At 43.5% G+C, this 23,668-nt stretch overlaps 1 protein-coding gene across 1 annotated transcript; it reads left to right on the top strand.

Annotated features, from left to right (window-relative positions):
• The first annotated feature begins 454 nt into the window (after nt 1-454).
• Nucleotides 455-22,344, top strand: LOC102947015 (all-trans-retinol dehydrogenase [NAD(+)] ADH4). Its single transcript, XM_007063017.3, has 9 exons — nt 455-599; nt 8,662-8,763; nt 9,362-9,503; nt 11,993-12,080; nt 13,540-13,771; nt 14,428-14,688; nt 17,880-18,015; nt 20,917-21,055; nt 21,961-22,344. Exons 1-9 carry the CDS (start codon nt 582-584, stop codon nt 21,983-21,985), a joined length of 1,143 nt encoding a protein of 380 aa, XP_007063079.1. The 5' UTR covers nt 455-581; the 3' UTR covers nt 21,986-22,344.
• Nucleotides 22,345-23,668: the final 1,324 nt, after the last annotated feature.

Here is a 23,668-nt window from a genome sequence, read left to right as displayed (position 1 = left end):
CTTCCCTTTCACCAGCTGCACATATATACCAAGAGGAGGCTTTCCCTTATGGACTGATCCTGCTCCCTTCAAAGTCAACAGATAATACTAAATATATCTGTGTCCTGCCATCACCAGGCAAGTCAACACAGTCCAAGCCAAGTGAAGATATATCTCTGTTCCCGTTGCTTAGTATTTCATATGCAGCATGAACAGCACCTTTAATATTCTGCTAGGCCATAGAAATGTATATGGGAAGTTCATTGCTAGTTTACCATGGAGTTAGAAACAGTCGATTTTGTGAGCTAGAATATTTAATATTTCTCAACTAAAGCAAACAAAAGGTTGAGGAAATCATGGGAAGTACAGGGTAGGTACTGAAGTACTGAAAGGGGAGGAGAAGGGTATTGAAAATACTGAGGTAGGAGGGGAAAGGGGAGTGGAATGAGGGAAATGCTAGCTGCTATTTAGGGCAGTGTAGGCTGCTCCCTGGACAGACAGACTTTTGTGGGCTGTACCTGTGGAGCTGGTAGCACTGCTTATCTGAGCACAACTCTTTGAGCCCAGACTCCTTCCTGAGAGAGACTCCAGAGGGGAAGAAGATGAGCACTGTGGGCAAAGTAAGACAATGGGGTACGCTTGTTTGATGCTGATTTCCAATCCTCCTCTTTGATTGCATAGCATGGGTATATCTTCTCAGAGTGCTGTGCAGGTATCACATGCTGCACTCTTCCTTTGCAGCAGTGACTAAGGTGGGGTGGGTGGCACAGAGGGAGAGTGCTCTGAAGGATCCCCATGTCTCCTGCTCGGGGCACTGTAGAGCGCAGTAAGTGGAGAGTAAAGTAAGGGATGCTGCAGTCCTGGTGTTCCCTTGATTTCACTGCGGATTTGCGGGAAGATGGATCACACAATTGGGATGGAGAGTAGCAGGGTCGGGCTGAGAGCAATACCCCTGGGCTGCAGCATGGGGAATGGGCACCACTGTGCAGAGGAGCTGTTTCTGAAATTAAGATATACAGAAAAGGGTTTTTATTAAATCCAACCATAAAAAATTGGACTAAGAGAAAATGTGGCAAATCAGAGAATAGAGCACATTCCTAGTACATGCCCTGCCCCAACATATGCCATGGTTTGACTTTTATTCCCTGTTGTTTTGTTGTACTGCGTACCTGGTCAGAAGTATAACTGTTTCCCTGGAATGTTAGTATGCATTATAGTATATGAATGTTACAGATCTAGGGCTAAGTGCAACATGGGGCCCAATCCTTCAGTCTTTATTTCAGTATTATTTATTATTACTTGTTTAGCACTGACAATATACTCTGCAAACAGATTTCTGGCAAACTTGAGGCTGTACAGCTCTTAGGAGCCATTACATCCGAGGAATTGCTGAAATGCAAAGCACTCCACCCCCTCCAGCTCTGGGGAAAAAACCCCCAAAACAATGTCCCATCCCTGTCCTGAGCAACACAAAAGCAACATATCAGCTCCTGAGGGTAATTTTACAGTCCTTTGGCACCACTCTAGCAGCCCAATGGGACCATAGCAAGGACAAGAATCTGACCCAATTTAAAGGGCTCCAAAGAATTTACACTCTCAGGGTCTGATCCTGAACACATTTATATGTCACTAACTTTATTTATGTGACTTCAGTGGGAGTGCTCACATGAGTAGGATTATGCACATGCACAAGTGTTTGCAGGGGAAGGGTCTAAAGAGGAGACGGGGCACACTGCCAAAACTGGACGAGGAAGCAACTTAGAGTTTGCTTCTTTTGTTTTCTGTATTATTTATTACTACTACCGTCTCAGTCCTCATGAGCATTGTTAAAATGTTATTCAGCGGTATCACAATGAGGACAGGGTAGTAACCCGATGAACAAGGAGAAGATAGGGGCCAGTGCATGCGTAAGGGAAAACTTCCTTTGACTTAAACGCAAGCAGGATTAGGTCCTGACAGTTCCACCTAATAAATTATTTTGCAAGGCACTCTCATTCCATTAACTCTGTCCAAGTTCACATTTCTTCAAGAAATTGAACACTTCAGTAAAAATATAATACTAATAGGGAGAGTTATGATGAAATACTGGATGATGGCAACAAGAAAAAAAATAACAGGAGACCAACGGTTGTTAACTGATTGCAACATTCCACTCCTGGAAGTTATAAATATCTAGTTACATTGGAAGCCAAGAGGAATTCATTTCAACAAACTGTGCTTGAGGCTGTTCCACAGTAAACCAGAACTCTAACTTAAATAGTTGTTAGAAGGGAAATTAAATGAGGACTGCTGTTGAGTTAATGTTAATTGTTCTATTAACTGAACAATTGTGCAGTCAGATTGTTAGATTATTCCCCTGAAACACCTCAGTAGCTATGTCTACAAAGCAGCTGAAGTTCTGCAATCCAGAAAATATTGTTTTAATTTAGCTGTATATTTGAGCCCCATATCTGTTTTTTAAATTACATTGTAAGATTTAAAGGATGAAAGCTAAATTGAAAGCCTCAGGCCAGGTCTACACTACGGGGCTGTGAGGGGATCCAAATGCTAAATTGAAAGCCTCAGGCCAGGTCTACACTACGGGGCTGTGAGGGGATCCAAATGCTGAATCTCACATGCCTTAGCTTTCTGGGGCAGGGCAAAGTTAAGCATTGTCCCTGACTTTGGGCCTCTTGGCACAGACCTCATATCTGACATCCCTCTTGGAGGTAGGAACCCTGCAGCCCAACTGCTTCGGCCCTGAAACTAGTATATTCTCCCTCAATCCTGCCCAGCAGCTCTTGCACATTCCCCAGGATCCCACCCAAGGGTGAGCTTTCTGGTTTACAGCTTACCTCCTCAGGGGTACATGACAATGAAAGCCAACAGACACACAGACAGGTTTTGCAGAGGATTCTAAACACCATTACTCTTTACGTCACCTGAGAGATACACCGTTCTATACAAAGTACTAAACAAACCTATACGTATTTTCCCTGCCTCAGTTTCCCCACCACTCTGGACAATTATTTGGGCAAAGTCCAGAGTCCTCTATGGAGTCCAGGTTCCTTTCTCTGCCCCCCGTCCTCCTGCATATGGACTCTCTGGTCTCTTCTCCTCCTCCTCTCTCTCTCTCTGCCTCTAAAATGACAGCTGAGAGACCCTCTTTTTATAACTTCCAGCCCCCTTTGGCAGGTGACCACAGAACCCTACAAGGTGACATCATTGCCAAGCAACCTATCACTCTGCAAATCTGTCCTCATGGATAGGAACCAGCCTTTTGTCTCATCTGAATAAGTGATCATTTAAGATCTAAAGACTGACTCTGTGTCATCCTTAGTCTGGTAAGTACATGCTACAGCTCTGTCAGCAAATGATCCACTGAGAGGCATTCTAATGATACAACAATTTCATAATAGCAAGCAGAATTCATCAGCTGCACATAGACAGAGTCCTCAAATTGCAACACACTGCAACTTGTGCTTTCATGAACGGCAATGCAGAGCGAGTGAAAAATGGAAATAAAATGCTACCTTTCTGACCTGGTAGCATTTTTACAAGACTTTGCACTCAAATTGTGCTGATGTCAATGACTACACAAGTTGCAGGGCAACAGTCAATCAAGCCAATAGGCTGAAATTCACACCCCTGTGCAGAAGGCCAGCACAAGGCCTACCCAACCACTTAAACCTCAACTCTGGCCTGTTCCTCCGCACAGCTGTAACCCTAACCCTGTAGGCCTGCGCTGGTCCTCTGCACAGGGATGAATTTCACCCATATAGTTGGATTTTGCAACGGGTTTTAGTAAGACAGTCACAGTTCACTCCATTTTTTAAAAATTCTCAGTCATTTAAAATGATGCCAGTTGGCAGCTCTGATTTCTATGCTTCTTAGCTGGCTAAAAGGAAAAAAAAAAAAAAAGGTAAAATGTCATTTACAAAAAGTTCACACCTTGATTCAAACACAGTGTCTTTTCTCAGCTATTTTTGAGAACACAACTACCCAATTCAGGCTGCTCTAGTTGGAAGGTATCTGGACACTGTTACAAGAAATCCTTCTTTTTAAATATCAATTCATAGCTTAGTTAAACAAATTCACTTGGAATACAGGGTCTCAGCCAAAAGTAATAACTCTAAATAGCTGTGGGGTAGATTAGTGAATATTTCTAGTTGTATATGTCTTAAAAATAGAAGCCAAGACTGTCTTATAATATTTGTCAAAAGAACAGACTGAATATCACCTTCCCTTCCCAGTGCAGGATTACTCAGATTTTAGGCGACATCTTGGCAGAGCGGCCTTAAAACTGACAACCAGATACAAGTGGATTCTGCTGGTGTAGGTGAACCCCCAGGGCAGGTAGGCTTGCTCTTGCATAGGGGGTATGTCAGAGCTTGGCCTGGGGAAGGACTGGAGGCATGCTAGAGCGTCGTGTTCTCCAGATAACCCTAGCTGAAGAGAGGCTCCTGCCTTTCATTCATTCAGCTATTTTTGTATTTAACTTCCTTCTTGCCGTTTGTCAGTAGCCAAAGTAACATGCTTTGTATATCTATGCCATATACAGTGGCGTGCTGCATTTTCACTAAAATCTTCACAAGCAGGATTCTGTGGGTTTCCATGATTCTGGTTCAGCTCAGATAATCGGCCCTGTCCTTCAGTTCTTACTCATTCAAGACATTTTGTCTGTGTCAGGACTGAAAGATCAGGAGCGATAACAGCTTCAGTAACTTAGAAAGTTATTGTCATACTATGGGCCAATATGTTACTAAAATCACAGATACTAATGAACACGTATGTTAGATGCTTACAATACTATAGATTTCTTTCTAAAAACCTATTACCACAGACCCTGTTCTGTTTTATTATAACAGCTGCTCCTGATATTACGGGTGCAGCAAAGCAGCTCCTTATGTAGCACCAGCATTGAAAATCCCAAAGAAAATTATAAGAGCTATTTTTCACATAATTTATCTGTATATATTATACTTGTTCAAAGATTCACATTTGTCCTCATCAGCCTGTGGCTCCATGCTTGGAGATTCTTCAAATGCTTAAGCTTTAAGGAGGAATTAAATTGTTGAATACATTTCAAACAACATAAGAGTTATTAGAAGACCACATTCTTGTATTCTTTACTCAGGCAAAACTCACTTCATGTCCATCAATGACAGCTTTGCCTCAGCAAGGAATGAGAGACACGCATGCTGTCCTACTAGGGGAGGAGTGTGGGAGGAAAGAGTGCTCAAGCTGCCGTGACTTTGAACCCTTCGGATTTCAGCAGAAGTGAAAGTAAGCCGGTACGCCCCGGTACAGCATACCGGCAAGAGCCGGTGCGCCGTACTGGGATAGATCGGCTTCCCCAGGCGCAATTTAAAGGGCCTGTGGCTCGCAGCAGCAGCTGGAGCCCCCGGCCTTTTAAATTGCTGCCAGAGCCCCGCTGCTGGAGCCCTGGGGTAGCGGCGGCGGGGCTGGGGCGGTGATTTAAAGGGCCCGGGGCGGTAGCGGCGGCCGAGCCCTGGGCCCTTTAAATTGTCCCCGGAGCCCCGCCGCCGCTTCCCCAGGGCTCCGGCAGGCTCCAGGGACGATTTAAAGGGCCCGGGGCGGTAGTGGCGGCCGGAGCCCCGTCCCCGGAGCCCTGCTGCCGGAGCCCTGGGGAAGCGGTGAGGGGGCTCCGGGGATGATTTAAAGGGCTCAGGGCTCCGGCCACCACTACCACCCAGGGCCTTTTAAACCACTGCCAGAGCCCCCGGCTGCCGCTGTTACCCCAGGGAGGGGGAAGGAGGCACTTGCCGGTACAGGGTGGGCCAGGGCTGGCTCTGACCTCCCCCAGCCCTGCCCATTCCAGAGGCCAGAGCCGGCCCCAGCCCAGCCCCATACCGGTAAGTCTCTAGACTTACTTTCACCCCTGGATTTCAGTCAAATCCTTCCCTCCGGAGTGAGACATTTATGACAGTGTGGAGAGCAAAAGAGACAGGGCTGGAAACACCAGCACACTCGACGGATCTACAGAGACCTTTGAACCGAACCAGCAATTTGAGTTCCTTTTCCCTTCCCTGGGCAACATGACTCCCTTTGGAGCTGTGCTGCTCTTGGTTCCGCTCCCTCTCCAAGTGGTTGGAGGGTACAAAAGAGAATTAATTCTGCTTTATTCAGCAGTAATTTCCCCACGGAAATCCACCTGTCCTGAGAGGTGCACAGCGTGGCTAGTCCGACTCCTGACTTCACCTCAAGCCACAGAGCCCTGACTATACATGAAGTTCATACAGAAGAGCTGCCATGCTCCATAGGGGCTAAGGCGTAGAATGACAATGATCCTGCTCTCCCCCATCACCTACATGCTGCACACAATTCAGGGTTGTTATGCTCTATTTTGCCTCTCTTCATCTCGTATCACACAGAAAAGGGGAGCGGATGGACCTATTGCATTTGGGTCATAGTATTTATGATACCTCTGTATCAGAGTGGTGAGAATGAATGCATCTACAATGTAAATAACGTGAGCTGGAAAGATAAAAGGGCAGATTAATGAAGATTGGAAAATTATTGTCATTCTAAACGATGCAGATTATCTTGTATCTGAATTCCAAACTTGAAATAGACCTAAACTTCAAGCTGATTTTATATGGTATGGATCCCAATTCTGATTTCAGTTACACCAGCTTTTCTTCCAGGGACCATCATTCATAGATTCCAAGGCCAGAAGAAACCACTGTGATCATCTAGTCTGATCACTGTATACAACACAGGCCAGAGAACTTCCCCAAAATAATTCCGAGAGCAGATCTTTTAGAAAAACATCCAATCTTGATTTAAAGATGGTCAGTGATGAAAAATCCATCATAACGTTTGGTAAATTGTTCCAACGGTTAATTAGTCTTATCGTTCAAAAATTAAACCTTATTTCTAGTTTGAATTTGTGTAGCTTCAACTTCCAGCCATTGGATCGTGTTCTATCTTTCAGTGCTAGACCAAAGAACCCATTATTAAATATTTGTTCCCCATGTAACCAAGTCGCCCCTTAATCATATCTTTGTTAAGATAAATGATGGAGCTCATGGAGCTATCACTATAATACATTTTTTCCAGTCTCTAATCATTAATCATTTTTGTGGCTCTTCTCTGAACCCACTCTAATTTATCAACATCCTTCTTTAACTGTGGGAACCAGAACTGGACACAGTATTCCAGCAGTGGTCACACCAGTGCCAAATATGCAAGTAAAATAACCTCTCTAATCCTACTCAAGAGTCCCCTATTTATGCATCCCAGGATCGTATTAGCTCTTTTGGCCACCCTGTCACAGTGGTAGCTCATGTTCAGCTGATTATCCATCAAGACACCCAAATCTTTTCAGTCACTGCTTTCCAGGATAGAGTCCCCCATCCTGTAAGTATGGCCTATGTCCTTCGTTCCTACATATATACATTTACCGTTAGCCATATTAAACTGAATATTGTTTGCTTGGGTCCAGTTTACCAAGTGATCCAGATCGCTCTGAATCAGTGACCTGTCCTCTTCATTATTTATCACTCCCCCCCCAATTTTTCTGTCATCTGCAAACTTTATTAGTGATGATTTTATGTTGTCTTCCAGGTCATTCATAAAAAATGTTAAATAATATTGGATTAAGACGCAATCCTTGTGGGATGCCACTGGAAACACACCTACACAATTATGATTCCCTATTTACAGTTACATTTTGAGAATGGTCAGTTAGCCAGTTTTTAATCTATTTAATGTGGGCCATGTTAATTTTATATCGTTCTGGTTTTTTAAATTAAAATGTCATGTGGTACCAAGTCAAACATCTTACAGAAGTCTATCACATTGACACTATTATCTTTATCAACCAAACTTATATGTTTACCAAAAAGAAATATCATCAACTTAGTTTGAAAGGATCTATTTTCCATAAACACAAGTTGATTTGCATTAATTACATTACCCTCCTTTAATTCTTGATTAATCAAGTCCTGTATGAGATGCTCAGGATCTATGTCAGGCTATAATTACCCAGATCACCCCTTTAACCTTTTTTAAAAATTGGCAGAACAGTAGCTTTCTTCCAGTCTTCTGGAACTTCCCCAGAGCCCCAAGACTTACTGAAAATCAATATTAATGGTCCAGTGAGCTCCCCAGCCAACTCTTCTAAAACTCTTGGACCTGCAGATTTTAAAATGTCTAGCTTTGGTAGCTTTTGTTTAACATCCTCTATAGATACTAGAGGAATGGAAAGAGTGCTATCAACACCATATGATGAGAATATATCATTTGTTTTTTTCCCAAATGCAGAATAGAAATATTTATTGAACACTTTTTCCTTTTCTGCATTATTATTGATAATTCTACCATTTCCATCTACTAAAGGACGTATACTATTGTCAGGATTCCTTTTGTTCTTAATATAGTTTAAAAGCTCCTTATTCTCCTTAATTCTGTTAGCCATAGATTTCTCCTTGTGTCCCCTTGCTTCCCTTATCAATTTTCTACAATTCCTAACTTCTGGTTTATATTCATCACTATCAGCCTCCCTTTTCTTCCATTTGCTATACATTTTTATTATTTTTTATTTTTCATTTATTTAAATTGAATTATTCTTGATTCACCCCAGGATGAATGAGATCAGAATCTTGCTCTTTATTTTTCAAAATGCACTTTGGAGAGTGCAATAAAGTAAAATCTGAAATGTACTTACTCCTTTCCAAGGTTATTAAATGCAAGGCAGCCATTGCCTGGGAAGCAGGGAACCCCTTTTCTATTGAGGAGGTTGAAGTCGCCCCACCCAAAGAACATGAAATTCGAGTTAAGGTAAGTCATCTGGATTGATATTGGTGTAAAACTGGAGTAGCATAGCAGTGAAGGCTATTACATTTGAAAGAAGCAGTTAAGATTCACCAATATATCCTGGCTGTGCAAAGCAGTCATAAACATAAACATAGTTTAAAAGCCCATTTAAGACGGGTTGACAGCTGTTTTGTGTTGCTAAAGTGGGGCAGAGCAGCCAGAGTGAACTGTGTTCCCTAAATCACACCAAGATGTACATGCAGGCAAAATTTCATGATAATCAGATTTAATTCACTTTTGTGTGTTGCTTCTCAACAAAAAAAAAAAAGAAAGAAAGAAAAAGAAAGAGAATGGTTGAGCATTTTGTGATTCCTTGTCTCCATAAAAAAGGGCATTCAAATGTTTATTTTCTGCTGTATATGTTGACAATGGTTGGGTTGTGCAAAACCACAACATTAATGAAGTTCCAGTGCTTGGTATTATCAAGGCAATAGCTCAAATTTCCCATCAAACTTGGTGGTATTGCAATGGTAAGAGCAGCTCTCTAATTTGATTCAAGTCACAGCTGTAATTCTCCATTATCAACCTACAGTGTAAATGTAAGAGTGTTACTGCCTTACAGATTGTTGCCACGGGGGTGTGCCGTACTGATGCTCATGCTGTTAGCCTCAGTTTTAAGGAGGGTCTTTTTCCAGTCATCCTGGGCCACGAAGGAGCAGGAATTGTGGAGAGCACTGGACCAGGAGTGACTACATTTAAACCAGGTACTGAGAAATTAGCTATACCATTGCAGTGTCAGGGCCTTTTTTGCCATTCTGACACAAGGGCTATATGTTGGTGATGCTCTGTTGAAGTCAATGATTTATACTGGTATAAACTACAGAAACCAGTGAAAAACCAGGCCTTCTACTAGAGTAGAAGTTTAGTTATAATTAAACTTAGGTGGTTATACATGGTGGAGGATAAAATGCAACGGGATGAAGCATTTTGTCTCCAAAGTTATCTGTCATGCCAGAAGACATGGCACTAGTAAATGTGTTTAAAGAGAGTGCACATAAACTGAACTCCTCCTACATGCCCCGCACCCCCCATGTGATTGGGGATATGATTACTCTCTGTAAATAGATTGCAGAGGAGGAGGGTAAACACCAGGGAAGATGAAGAGCTATTTAAGCTGAAGGACAATGCTGGCTCATGGACATTAGAAGAAGTTTTCTAACTACCAGAGGGCTGAGGTCATGAAACAGCTTCCCAATAGGAGTTGTGGGGCAAACAACTAAATTAGTTTTAACAAATAGAGCTAGACAAATTTATGAGTGGGACTGCATGACAGGGTTGCTTGTGATGATAGGGGGCAAGGCACAGCAGCCCTATTTGTCCTTCCATTTTGTCTTATGTTCCTAAAATCTCATGCTTTGGGACGCATCCCTTCGGGTCAGGAAGGGATTTCCCCCTCCAAGTTTATTCGGAGGGATGGGAGTGTCTCCTTATTCTGAAACAGCAGAGATGGCCGCAGCTGGAGATGGGACACTGGATAGGGTGGGCTAGTACGCATTGCCAGCGGCATCTCTTTTTCTTTTTTTTTGCCTTCCTCTACAGCACGGGGGGCAGGTCACTTACTGGAATCATTTGGGTATATATCAATTAATCAGTTCCTTGCTATTGCAAGGGCCTCAGGCACTGGTGTACCTCAGTCCCTCCGATTCTCTGCTTGTAGCACATAACAGTTTAGTTTCTGGAGGGCTGTAATATTTTGGTCTAATTTTGGTTGTTGGGTGTTGTTGATGGGCTGTGATCTGGTGGTCCTTTCTGGCTTTGAGCTCTAGGAGTCTGTGACAAGAAGTAACTCTGACGTAGCTAATGCAGATACGTTTATAGTTGTTTAGGATTTGAGAAGGAAAGACCACAAAGCAATTCACATGGATGCTGCTGGAGATATGTCCCCTTCAGTTATTGTACACAGAAAGAACAGGAAAAAAATCTGCAACTGCAGAGTAAACCAGAAATGGAAACTTATGCTGCAATTGATGCCCTTGGGGCTGGTTAGCAACGAGTGATTGATGAGTGTCACCAGGGCTGTCACTACTCCCCAGATCCAAAGCTAATGCTGCCACGACCAGTCTCAGGCAAGGAGGTTTATTCTTTAAAGAGAGGTTAACAAACAAGCACAACACAGTCCTAACTCAGCTCTTGGCCCCAGGCTTCAGGGCCCCAGCCTCCGTCCGCTCTGTTCCTCCCAGAGCAGCAGCTACAGGGCCGTGTCCCTGACTCTAGGGACTACGGTGACCAGATAGCAAGTGTGAAAAATTGGGACAGGGATAGGGGGCAATAAGCACTTATGTAAGATAAAGCCCCAAATATTGGGACTGTCCCTATAAAATCAGGACATTTGGTCACCCTACTAGGGACCCACCACAGGAGCTAGCTCCACTCCAATACAACTTCCTCCTTAGGGCTCAGCCTATCTCAATCCTTCCTTCTCCCTGCTGCCTATTAGCAGCCCTTTATAGGCCCAGCTGTAGCCCAGACCTCTTTAATTATCTGTATTGGGCTTACCTGCTCCAGTCCAGGGCACTGGTCTCAGTCTATCCACAGAGACCAGCTACTCTGTGACAACGAGCAAAGCAGGTGACTCTTCCCTCTCCCATCTGATGATCAGCTATTGTTGTAATGCAATCAGGCTTTCCCATTCCCCTCTATAACCTCTGGGGCACTTTTTTGGTGTTGTTTTTGGGGTGGGAGGTTGTTTTGTTTTTACACAGAAGCACAGTGATGCAACCTTCTCTTTTCTGGCTTGCTGCATCACCACCCTCAGTTCATCCAAAATGTGGCTGCTAAAATTATCTTCTTTGCCAGCTGATCTAAACATCTCACCCCCTCTTTGAATTCCTCCACTGTTTCCCATGTGCCTACCAAAGAGAATTTAAACTTCTTGTCCTCACCTTTAAGGCTCTACCCAACTCATTTCTGGCTTTCATCTATCTCATCCCTTGTCTCCCTCTGATATGCCAGTCTATGTGCCTTGTCGCTGTCCCACTCCCAGTTTTTTACCCATGAAAGCTTATGCCCAAATAAATCTTGGTCTTTAAGGTGCCACCGGACAACAGAGAATTAGACATATTTAGGGCCTACAAGAGTTCCAAGAAGGGAGAACTTGCAGGGCTGGGCCTATGAGACTTTGAAAAAAACAACAGCAAATTTTGTAATAACTTTAAACAAACAAACAGTATCTGATAAATATTGATTTTTCTAGGTGACAAGGTTATCCCACTCTACGTCCCTCAGTGTGGCCAATGCAAGTTCTGCTTGAATCCAAAGACCAACCTTTGTGAAAAGATCAGGTAGGAATTGCAAATACTGTATTTTACCTTGCAGGGAGCAGTAGGAGAGGCTTTTACATTGGGCCACAGCTGGGGAGGGGCTGAGAGACAATCATGGAGGCAGTTACAGTTCCATGATTCTCTGTTCAGCTTCATCCTGGGGATGGCTCTAACTTTCACGGGCTGGGATAGACCATCCACCAACTGGCAATAGCTGGAGCACAGTATACTCTAGCCATGCCTTATCCCTCCTTCCCCTAACATGTCTCTTACACTGGGATGAGAATGATGGTATAAGAGCCAGCTACCCTTCTTTATGGGTCTCCCGCCATACCAAGGAAAGATCCTGCAGTGGAAATGCAGCGGCTTTCCTCTCCCTTTTTGTGCCAAGAGGAGTCAGGTCAGAGAACACTTCACTTTCTAGTCATCTTGCTTGCCAGACACTTAGAAAGTGTAATGAATAAAATACTGGTCTTTGCCAGCTTTTAAATCCAAGTGATAGCCACAGGAGATTTATTCTCAAGTATCTAGCTAAAATATCTGACTGTTTGGAGCCAGGTGACACACTAATCTAGCAGAACATCTGGAGACCCCAGTTAAAATCCTTGCTCAGGACAGACATGAAAGTGAGTTTGATGGTTGGTCTCCTCCTAAACTCTACTGTTCATATTCCACAAAGACCAACTCACCATTTGGCAAAATTGACAATCTTTGTTCAAGTGCAGCCCATGACTGCAGTAGCAAAAGGATGGTCATAGAATCATAGAATATCAGGGTTGGAAGGGACCTCAGGAGGTCATCTAGTCCAACCCCCTGCTCAAAGCAGGACCGATCCCCAACTAAATCATCCCAGCCAGGGCTTTGTCAAGCCTGACCTTAAAAATATCTAAGGAAGGAGATTCCACCATCTCCCTAGGTAAAGCATTCCAATGTTTCACCACCCTCCTAGTGAAAAAGTTTTTCCTAATATCCAACCTAAACCTCCCCCACTGCAACTTGAGACCCTTACTCCTTGTTCTGTCATCTGCTACCACTGAGAACAGTCTAGATCCATCCTCTTTGGAACCCCCTTCAGGTAGTTGAAAGCAGCTATCAGATCCCCCCTCATTCTTCTCTTCCGCAGACTAAACATCCCCAGTTCCCTCAGCCTCTCCTCATAACTCAGGTATTCCAGTCCCCTAATCATTTTTGTTGCCTTCCACTGGACTCTTTCCAATTTTTCCACATCCTTCTTGTAGTGTGGGTCCCAAAACTGAACACAGTACTCCAGATGAGGCCTCACCAATGTCGAATAGAGGGGAACGATCACGTCCCTCGATCTGCTGGCAATGCCCCTACATATACATCCCAAAATGCCATTGGCCTTCTTAGCAACAAGGGCACACTGTTGACTCATATGGTGAGTCAGAGTAGAGGGACGCTGACAGCAGGGGACGGTGAAGTATAAATTCTTCTGTTGTTGTTGTTGTTGTCGCCATAGCAAAATTAAAACACCTATTTCTGATCAAGACCTGATGCCTGATGGTACCAGCAGGTTCACCTGCAAAGGGAAGCAGATTTACCACTTCATGGGGACTAGCACCTTCTCTGAATACACCGTTGTAGCGGAAACCTCTCTTGTCAAAATTGATGCGGCTGCTCCTCTGGATAAAGTCTGTCTGATGGGCTGTGGATTTTCCACAGGTTATGGGTCTGCCCTCAATACTGCCAAGGTGAGCTAATTAAGACCCAACTCCTACTCACTGTACTAACATGAATAGTCCCTTTGATTAGGAACTTTTCCACATGACTGTAATGAATTCAGTAGGTCTACTCACATGAAAAAGTGAGCAATATTGCCTCTGAAGGTTAATTTGAAAAAAGAATATGCTCTTCTGGAACATTAACTGCAACCATTTTTTATTATACATACATATATATGTATGCATAATGTAAAATAATTTAATAAAAAAGTTTTACTCGGTGTATTGTTACTGTAGTTTTATACAGCATTTTATATATTTTTAAAATCTTTAGTACAGTTTTAGTTTTAAAAACAAAACTGTACTTGATGGTTTATATACAACCTCAGTTTCAAGTTTCCACATTTCTGGTGTTAATGAATGGTAATGAACACTAAGCCAACACACCAAGTTCCATTTGAGAGGCGTGGTCTGGGTGAGTCATGAATCAAAGGTCTTGATAATAAACACACAAGAAGTGGATCATTTCTTATGTTTTTCAAACAATAAAAAGGATATGGCCCCATCCAACCTGTGCATTTGCTGTGGTTTATTGACATGAGCCGGAGATCACAGAAAAACGTTTAGAAAGCTCCTTTTGTCTCCAGAGTTCTAAAGTCATTTCCTAACCTTTCTTATTATTGCAGGTGGAACCTGGGTCTACTTGTGCTGTATTTGGCTTGGGAGGAGTCGGCCTGTCAGCTGTCATAGGCTGTAAAGCTGCTGGAGCTTCCCGGATCTTTGCAATTGACATCAACAATGATAAATTTTCATTGGCAAAACAGTTAGGAGCCACTGACTGCCTCAATCCTCAGGATTTCAAGAAGCCCATTCAGGAGGTTATAACTGAAATGAGCAATGGTGGTGTTGATTTTGCCATTGAATGCATCGGTAACGTTGCTGTCATGGTATGTGTCATGTTCTTCTGTACCAGATATGGACTGGTCACAGAGCTTGCTTATGCACACCAGATGTGTTCACCATAAGATCCTTTACTGCTCTGCCAGGAGTGGCTAAGGTTAGCTTTAAATAAGGTATTTTACACACAGTGCCACCTAATGACTGAACCGTATAACACAGTTTAGCGTTCCATTACAGTATGTGTATTTTGGTCTAGGTCTGTGCTCTGATACAGTGGTAATAGGTGTGATAAGGACTCTTATGTAACCCTTCTGCCCGTCAGAGTTGGCAGCAACAAGGGCCAGGTTCAGTATCTAGGGGTTCCATTTCAATAACACAATGCAAAAGCGGCTCGAGCCCCCATCCAGTGACCTGGGACAATTACATACCACCCCCCTGGGCACCTCTAAAAGGCAATACTTCCCCTCTCGCAAGCACAGAGTCTGAGTATAGCAAAAGCCTTTTAATAAAGGAGGGAAACAATGCGGCATTATGTTGAGGAAACACCACAAACAGGATTCATAACACAAACCATGAGCAAAAGACCCACCCCCAAGTAAGTTTGGCAGTGTCTTTTCCCCTCAGGGTCTTAAATCCAGCCATCCAACAGTCGCTCCTCCCACAGTTTCTGTCCTTGGTCAGTGCAGCCCCCAGAGTTCAGAAGTTCATCTGCAGAGTTTACCTCCCAACCTGGGTGGACATGGGGGAGGTATGGGGGGGGCATCTTACATGCTCCACTGCTCGGGTCGACGGCCTCTCCGTGGGGTTCTGCTGCAGTCTTCACTGCCAGCTGCGCCTCTCCTCCAGCCACCCAGCTGGCCGCTCCTCTCCACTAGCGGTCCTGCTAGCCACTCTTCTCCGCCAGCTGCCCTGCTAACCACTCACCAATATATCTTCAGGCCCCCTGCTTAACACAGCTCCCAGTGATTTCAGCTATTGGGGAGAAGGAGGGGACCAGAGCTGGCGCACTCAGAACCTCTAGCCCAAAGTACGTCTAATGCTTAGACCTAGGAATCAGTGATTTCAGCTCTGCAGCATATAACAAGACTCCTAATGGAGTCAAAATTAGCTCTGTTATTACACAGTGGTGAGAGGAGAGGTCAACATAGTTTGGGGCCCATAATGCCAGGTACACATACCTATCCCCAGCCTCTCTCAGTTCACTGGGCTTTGGAACCCATGTCCCTTGCCTAGCAAGTGCTATTTAATTGAGGGCGAGTCCCTCCATCATAAAATGCCAAGTACAGTTCTACTGTCCTCGATTCCATAACCAAGATAACAATACCTTATTACTCCTACCCCAATAACAAAGAGACTTGGGGTCCCACAGTAGCCAAAGTGACTATTTGGGCAAGCAGTCCCATTATGCTAGGCCGGGTTGGTGTGCCCATGCAAACGAGATCAGCTCCTGAAGTCCTTTTCCACAACTCACCACCAGATGTCAGGGTAGAGCTCATTCTGACTCTGCTTACACTTAGATGGGATAAACAGTCGGATATAATGAGATTGTTGTTTTCATTAAAACAGACAGTAATAATTCATTACAATTAAATACGCTCCAAGTGTTATGTACTAAAGATCCTCCCAATAACTGTCTCCCCCAATGGCTCTTCTTCCCAAAATGGTACACTCCTGACATGAATAGAATAAAGCTGCTAACATTAAGTTTCTGTGGGTTATACGGGTGCCTTTACAGAGGTTAATGAAGGGTGCACTTCCCTAGCTGCAACTTCCTGAGGTGTTGATTCTGAGGCAAGCAAAATGTCCCAGGGAGCTCACGAGGCACCTGTTGTTGCTGCACGCTTTAATGGAGAAGGGGAGACCAGCCCCTTTTCTGGGATGGATTGTTAGCATGGCCTTTGCTGTCAGAATTCTCCTCTTCTTTCAAACCTGAAGTACAAGGAACAAGATTGTTCCTGGCCCCTACACAGAGACACAAGAAGGTCCTTCTTCCCTCTTCCTCGCTCCTGGGTACCTACCTCTGTGCAGGTTTGTGATCTAGCAACATGCCTTAATCTGGCCTCTGCATCATATGGAAAGCCAAAGGCAACCTCACCTATTCCCACTAGATGCCAACTCAGACACTGCCCATCCCGCTGTTTGGGAAAGAGAACCATATAAGCAAGCCATTACATAAAGCATTTCCATTCAGCATCTTCTCCAGTTCTCACTAGTTGCCCCAGTCAACAAGGTCTCCAGATCAGGCTGCAAATCTGTCACCTCAAAGTTTAATTTCCAGCCCTCAATAACACAGACTGAATGTACGTTCTCCTCACCTTTATATGCTGCCCCCAATGGGGTGCATACAAAGTTCTCCTATACATGCTTTTGGAATTGTAGAGATTCATATGGTACCATTTCCCAAGCCAGAAATCTTAAAAAAAAAGATTATTAAATTACTCAATCTTTTTTCTTGGTAATTATTTACTAATTACTAACTTCTTACATCCTACTTAACCCATGCAAACTGGTACCAAGTTTACCACAGAGCTGCAGCATTTATCCTATCTCCCAGCAAAAGTTTGGATTCAGGAGTTAAGAAATCATGGGATATCCTCTATAAACCAAATTACTGTGTCATATGAAGTATTATCATTTACAAGAATATGATTCCAGTGCCAAATGTTGGTTCTGTTCAATCCAATGAGAGTATTGTCATGGCCTTTATTGGAATCAGGATTTGACTTTTAACGTAAATGAAATAAGACTGAACTACTAAAACAAGCATAATACTGTAAAATATCATATATCTTTAAGACAGGTGATCATGGTATTGTTCAGGTAAGACTAAACACAGTACTGACTTTTTGGAGGGCATAGAGTTCATGCAATCTTTCTGCATAATTATGTTAAGTCAATCTTACTTGTTTTGCAAAGTTTCAGATCACCTTTATGTCTAGTTGAATTGCAGTAGTGGGGAGGGGGATCTGTTCCATCTTTTCATTTTAAGCACCTTTGAACACATTTATTGCCATGATGAAAACTACCATTTTTCCTGCGCTTTGTTTTCTGGCAATTAGCCAGTTTCTGATCCATGACAGTAATTTACCTCTTACCCCATGGCTAGCATCTCAGTCCTCACTCAAACTCCCATTAAAGTCCATGGAAGTTTAATGAACTATGAACTGAGTAAGAGCCTAAAGTCTGGTCACACAAGCAGTAATGTGCCCTTTAAATCTGAGTTTGCTTTGTCTTTCAGAAAGCTGCCCTGGAGTGCACCATGGTGGGCTGGGGAACTTGTACAATTGTTGGAGTGGCTCCGGGTGGACAATCAATCCCTGTTTCTCCAATGCAGCTGATAATGGGAAAGAAAATAAATGCCACTTTCTTTGGAGGTCCGTTTTCCCACATAGTTTAGCCATAAGGCAGTGGGAGGGTGGAAGAACAGTTATATCCATCTCATCTAAGATATACAGGTTTCAGAGTGGTCGCTGTGTTAATCTGTATCAGCAAAAACAACAAGGAGTACTTGTGGCACCTTGGAGACTAACAAATTTATTTGGGCATAAGCTTTTGTGGGCTAAAACCCACTTCATCAGATGCATGGAATGGAAAATACAGTAGGAAGATATATATACACAGTTCATGAAAAGATGGGAGTTGCCTTACCAAGTGTGGGGGCGGGGGGTAAGATCTAACGAGATAATTCAATTAAAGTGGGCTATTTCAAATTAGGCCTGAATAAAGACTCGGAGTGGATGGGTCACTACAAGAACTAATTTCTCCAAGCTAATTTCCCCCTACTGTTACTCACACCTTCTTGTCAACTGTTTGAAATGGGCCACTCTGATTACCACTACAAAAGTGATTTTTCCTCCTGTTGATAATAGCCCACTTTAATTGAATTGTCTCGTTAGAACTGACCCCCCCCCCCCCACTTGGTAAGGCAACTCCCATCTTTTCATGTACTGTGCATATATATCTTCCTACTGTATTTTCCACTCCATGCATCTGATGAAGTAGGTTTTAGCCCACGAAAGCTTATGCCCAAATAAATCTGTTAGTCTCTAAGGTGCCAAAAGGACTCCTCATTGTTTTTTCTAAGATATGCAGTATTTCCCAAAACACGATGGCAGTTGTTTTGCCACCACGTTTCGGGAAATATAAACAAAAATAAAAAAAGACTGTCTACCATCCAATTCAAGAAAATTAATCTAAAATTGCACAATCTTTCCCCCTTTTCAGACAGCATTCTTGGAAGCCAAGCTGTTTGCCATCTTGTATTTTTATAGGAAAAACAGAATGTTTCCATACAAGAAAGAAACCATAGCAGTGAGACGTTACATAAGGGGAGAATGGGGAGAGGTATCTGGAGTTGCTGGATCCTTTGAAATTTAGAAATTCCAAAAATTGCAAGCCCAAAGTCTAGTATATTCCCCCTACCTTTTTATATAGCTGTGAATCACTGAAATTATGTTCATCAGAAAAGATTGGAATTACTGGTCTGCAGGGAGCACTTCATCCCTGGGCTTCAAGCTCCCTATTGAACCCTGGATCAAGTTCAAGTTCATGGCCCTACCCTTCAAAGATTCCACCGGCAGATCTATCTGACAAACTGCATCTTCCTCTACTACAAAGATTCTTCATGATAGCTTTTTTTGTTTTGAGAAGCACAGTTATCTATCAGAGTCAAACTCACGAGAACTGGAGACCGAGCTCTCTCAGCAGTCAGCCCAGGATTGTGGAACTCAATTCCTGTAATGGTCAGGATGATCATGGATCACTGCTTTCAGCTTCCAAAGGCACAAGCCCATCTCTACACCCTACCTGCCTTCAGCAATAACAATAGTTAACACAACAAGCCAAGTAACCAACACAATTTCAGTGTCACAGGCAGGGAGAGAGAGCCACAAGACAAAGAAAAACGGGAGAAATTCACCATGGCAGAAGTCCCGCACAATGGCTATTCACCACTCACACCCTCAAAGCAAAGCTTAAGTGGGACTGAACTGGTGCACAAGCCTCATGCTGGCCCACTGCACAGGGGTAAATGTCACCCACTTGATTACTTGGTTATGGTCTTTTAAGGCTCAGATGCCACAATGATGAACATGGTATAAATACATACATCAGGAGTCTAAATGGCCATTAAATAAGCTATACCCCAAAATCAGAGAAGGATATTATTTATATTGTTGTACATACACATATTATCAAACTTGTAGATCTTCAAAAACAAATTACGATTCCAAATTATACAACCAGTTTTAAAAGAGGTGGCTCACTTCCTAACAGATTAGAGAGACCAGGCTCTCCATTCTGTGAAATGAAGTATGTGAATGACCCCTCCTGAGTTGATGACATTTTGCCTACAGTTTTGTTTTTCTGTGCCAAATCCCCATTGACTTCAAAGGCCATTCCACATATGGAATGAGAGTAAGCTATGACTTTAAATGCTTTTTTAATGACTGACAGCTCCATAAACTACAACCTTGCACACCTCATGGTTTAAGCAAGAGAGAGTCTTAAATAACTGTTCTGAACTTAAATTAATTTCCATGTATATTCTCCTACCTGCAAACTGTCGTGCCCCTTGATAATTCTAGAAGTAACTGGAGAGAACAGGGGTAGTTTAAAAACCCTCACAGGAAAAAATGTTCAAGTTGAGCACGGATTTCATGACCAAGCCGCTGTTACTTTCCTCTCTTCATAGAAAATCCAGAAGGCTTTTTTCACTCCCTGGGCTTTGCCAGGGAATACCAGCAGAACCAGGATGCCAGCTGCCCCCCATAGTGGAAAGTGCAACGAGAAAGATGGGTTGAGATGACACAGGCTGCCTGCATCCTCAGTCCCCCCCAGGGAACCTGGAGGCAGCCAGCACAGCCCAGAAATTGTGATGGGCTTGCTTAGGAGAGGGCATAACAAGTTTGCCTAGAAAATGCGCTGACCCAGAATATCTCTTGGGCAGCCTTTGGGGAGAGGGGTACCTTCCGTAGTTTCCTGGCATAAATTAATGCTGGCCTCTCCCAGTGGAACTCAAGGGGAGAATCACAGTGCAAACATCTCCTCCTGCAAGTCAATCTCCCCAAAGACACAGTTGCAGGAGGGTGCAGATTGCACTCCCTCTGGGCCAGAGGAGGCAAATCAAGCCCATTCAAGAATGACTTTGGTCTTTTCAGTGAAGTGCTGACCTGGCTAATTTCCTGTTCCGATTCGTGAACCAAAATTATCTTTTTTATGACCTAGTTATGTAAATACAGCCTGTTTGATTTGGGGTGCTATATGCTTTGTTGCAGGTTGGAAGAGCGTAGATTCTATACCAAAGCTGGTGTCTGATTATATGGGAAAGAAATTCAATTTGGATGCCTTGGTGACATACACTCTGCCATTCGACAAAATCAATGATGCTTTTGATCTTATGTATGAGGGGAAGAGGTAGGTTGTTATCAAGAAATTAAACCAGCCTTATCTTGCTGCTATAACACCTTTAAAACAAAACATCATTTAAAAACCCAGCAAAAACCTTATTCCTGCTGCTCACTTAGCGAAGCACAACTGATAGGGTGATCAGACAGTGTTTTCAAGGGGCTCCCACAAACAGTTTCCTAGTCAGCCCAATGTGTCAGGCAGGGGTTCATGTGCTTCCACAGAGGAGGGTAGAGGGATGGGGAAATCTACATTTAAATAAAATACTTTCTTATAAACAAAACTAAAAAAGGAGGTATCAGCACTGAGCAAACAAACTTTTTTTTTTTTTTTAAGCTTTTAAGCTACGCTTTTGCTGGAAATATTTATACTTTCTTCCCAAGATATATACTGAGTCTACTGATAGCATAGCACTGAGTTCAACTTGTGTAATTTGAAGGGTGCATGTGAGGGGACATTTTAGAGGGGCCAGGGCAACTGCCATCTGGTCCAATCTGGCCTCTTGCAAAAGCCAAAATTTGTCTTGCCAAGTATTTTAGTGACATTCCCCCACAGGATTATGTTATTTGTGGCACGGACAGGTTTAGCAAAGAGCAGGTTACTCCATCCAAGGCAGGGAAACTAGCCCAAATTTCCCTTTACTGTGGGGACAATTTTAAAAGGAAACCCAAACATCTCCTGCACCCCATCACTGCAGCAACCTCTGAATCCTAGCACTTCACCCTCCCAGCACAAGAACAGTTCTGCTAAATTGGTCAACAACTGACAGAGGTGGGAATGGCTGAGACTTTAAACAGAAGCAGCCACAGAAGGTAAAAAATGAGTGTTGTCCATACGCAGATGCTATGCACAAATGTTAAATAAAAAGTTACAAATAAACAATGTTGATATATTTTTCTATTTTCTGTTTGCAGCATCAGAACCGTCTTGGTTTTCTAAGGATTCAACTTAAATTTTTGCAGACTTCCATATGAATTTGAGCCTTATCCTCAGCCTGCCTCACTGCTTAATGACTCGATTATCTTTTCTTTACATATTCCGGAAAGTACTTATGTTCAGTACGTGACAATATCAAATAGGTAGAAACTAAAGGTCACAATAGACAGTAGCTATAAACACACAGATATAAGTGTTGTGGTAGTGTATGATACCAATACACAACATTTATACATGGATGTGCAGACAGCGGGTCACTTTAGTGCAACATGCTTTTTTGCTAACACTGCGATATGTTATTTTTTATTTGTATACAGTATCTAATCTCATGAAATAATTAACTATATAAAATGTGTTTCCTAGTTTTTATGTCAAGAGTTTTCATTCCATTCCATTTTTGTTGGCATCGTCTTGCAAAAAGACTAAAAACAGCCTCAAAGTGACTAAGCGTTAGATCCACAAAGGGACTGAGCATTGTAAAGCCTAACTTTCAGGTGCTTTCCCACCCAGTGGTATCCTCAGCCCTGAGTTAGGCACATAGATTCTCTATACAGTGCCCGAGGAGAGTTAGGTACCTAAGAAAGGGATTCACAGAAGCCAGCACGATAAGTGGGGAACTGCTTTAGGCAGCCAGTAAGAAATGCTGAGGAGAAGGGTGTGGCCTAAGCCCTGCTCCTTCAGGGAAGTTAGGCACCTAACTCCACTACTAGGGATTCACATTCGTGAACCTTCTGGAATTGGAGGCCTAAGCCAGGCCAGCCCTTACTCCCAAAGGGGAAAAAAACAGAGTGAGAGACAGAGACATCCACTCTATTATAACCAATAACCCAGCGGTTAGGGCACTCACCTGAGATGTGGGAGGCCTGCTGTCAAATCCCTTTTTCTGCCTGGCTTGGAGCAGGGACTTGAGCCTGGGTCTTCCCTATCACAGGAGAGGGCCATGACCACTGAGCTATTAGACATTCTGGGGTAGAGCACTCATTCTCTCCTGTTGAAGTGGTGGAGCAGGGAGGAGTCAGAGAAGCAGATACTTGAGACCAGGACGGGAAGAGAGAGCCTGCTGGGAACAGGAAATCAGGCTGCTGCTGGAAACAGGAGGGTGGTGCGTGTAGTCACCATCTCCAAAATAACTGCACGGCTGCAGGAGCTCTTTGCATCATCATGAGAGCTCCTGCAGCAGCGGGGCACAACCATGTGTCTCACGATAAATTCATGAGAGTTGGCAATACTGTGTCTATGTGGGAAAGCTATGCCATTATAGGCTAAGGTGTGTATTTAAACCAACGGTGTTATATCAGTATAAACCCCTGCGTAGACACTTTTATTCCAATGTAGGAGGGCTATTTTTGGTTTAGCTTGTATGACTTGGGAAGCTGTGCAAACAAAACCAAAAAAGCCACTCTTATCAACACAGGGATTTATACTGGTATTACTATACTGGTTTAACAATAGGCGCCGACTCCGTGGGTGCTCCGGGGCAGAGCACTCATGGGGAAAAATTAGCGGGTGCTCTGCACCCACCTCCCCCTGCCCCCCTCCTCACCTCCTCCTCCCCCTCCCCCATGCGCACGGGTCCTCGCTCCTCCCACTCCTTCCCAGTGCTTCCCACCCGCCGCCTAACAGCTGTTTGGCAGCACTTAGGACTTTCTGGGAGGGAGGGGGAGGAGTGGGGACGCAGCGCACATG

The sequence above is a fragment of the Chelonia mydas genome, chromosome 4 (assembly GCF_015237465.2).
Source record: "Chelonia mydas isolate rCheMyd1 chromosome 4, rCheMyd1.pri.v2, whole genome shotgun sequence".
NCBI lineage: Eukaryota > Metazoa > Chordata > Testudines > Cheloniidae > Chelonia > Chelonia mydas.
This window is presented reverse-complemented; position numbering and strand designations above follow the sequence as displayed.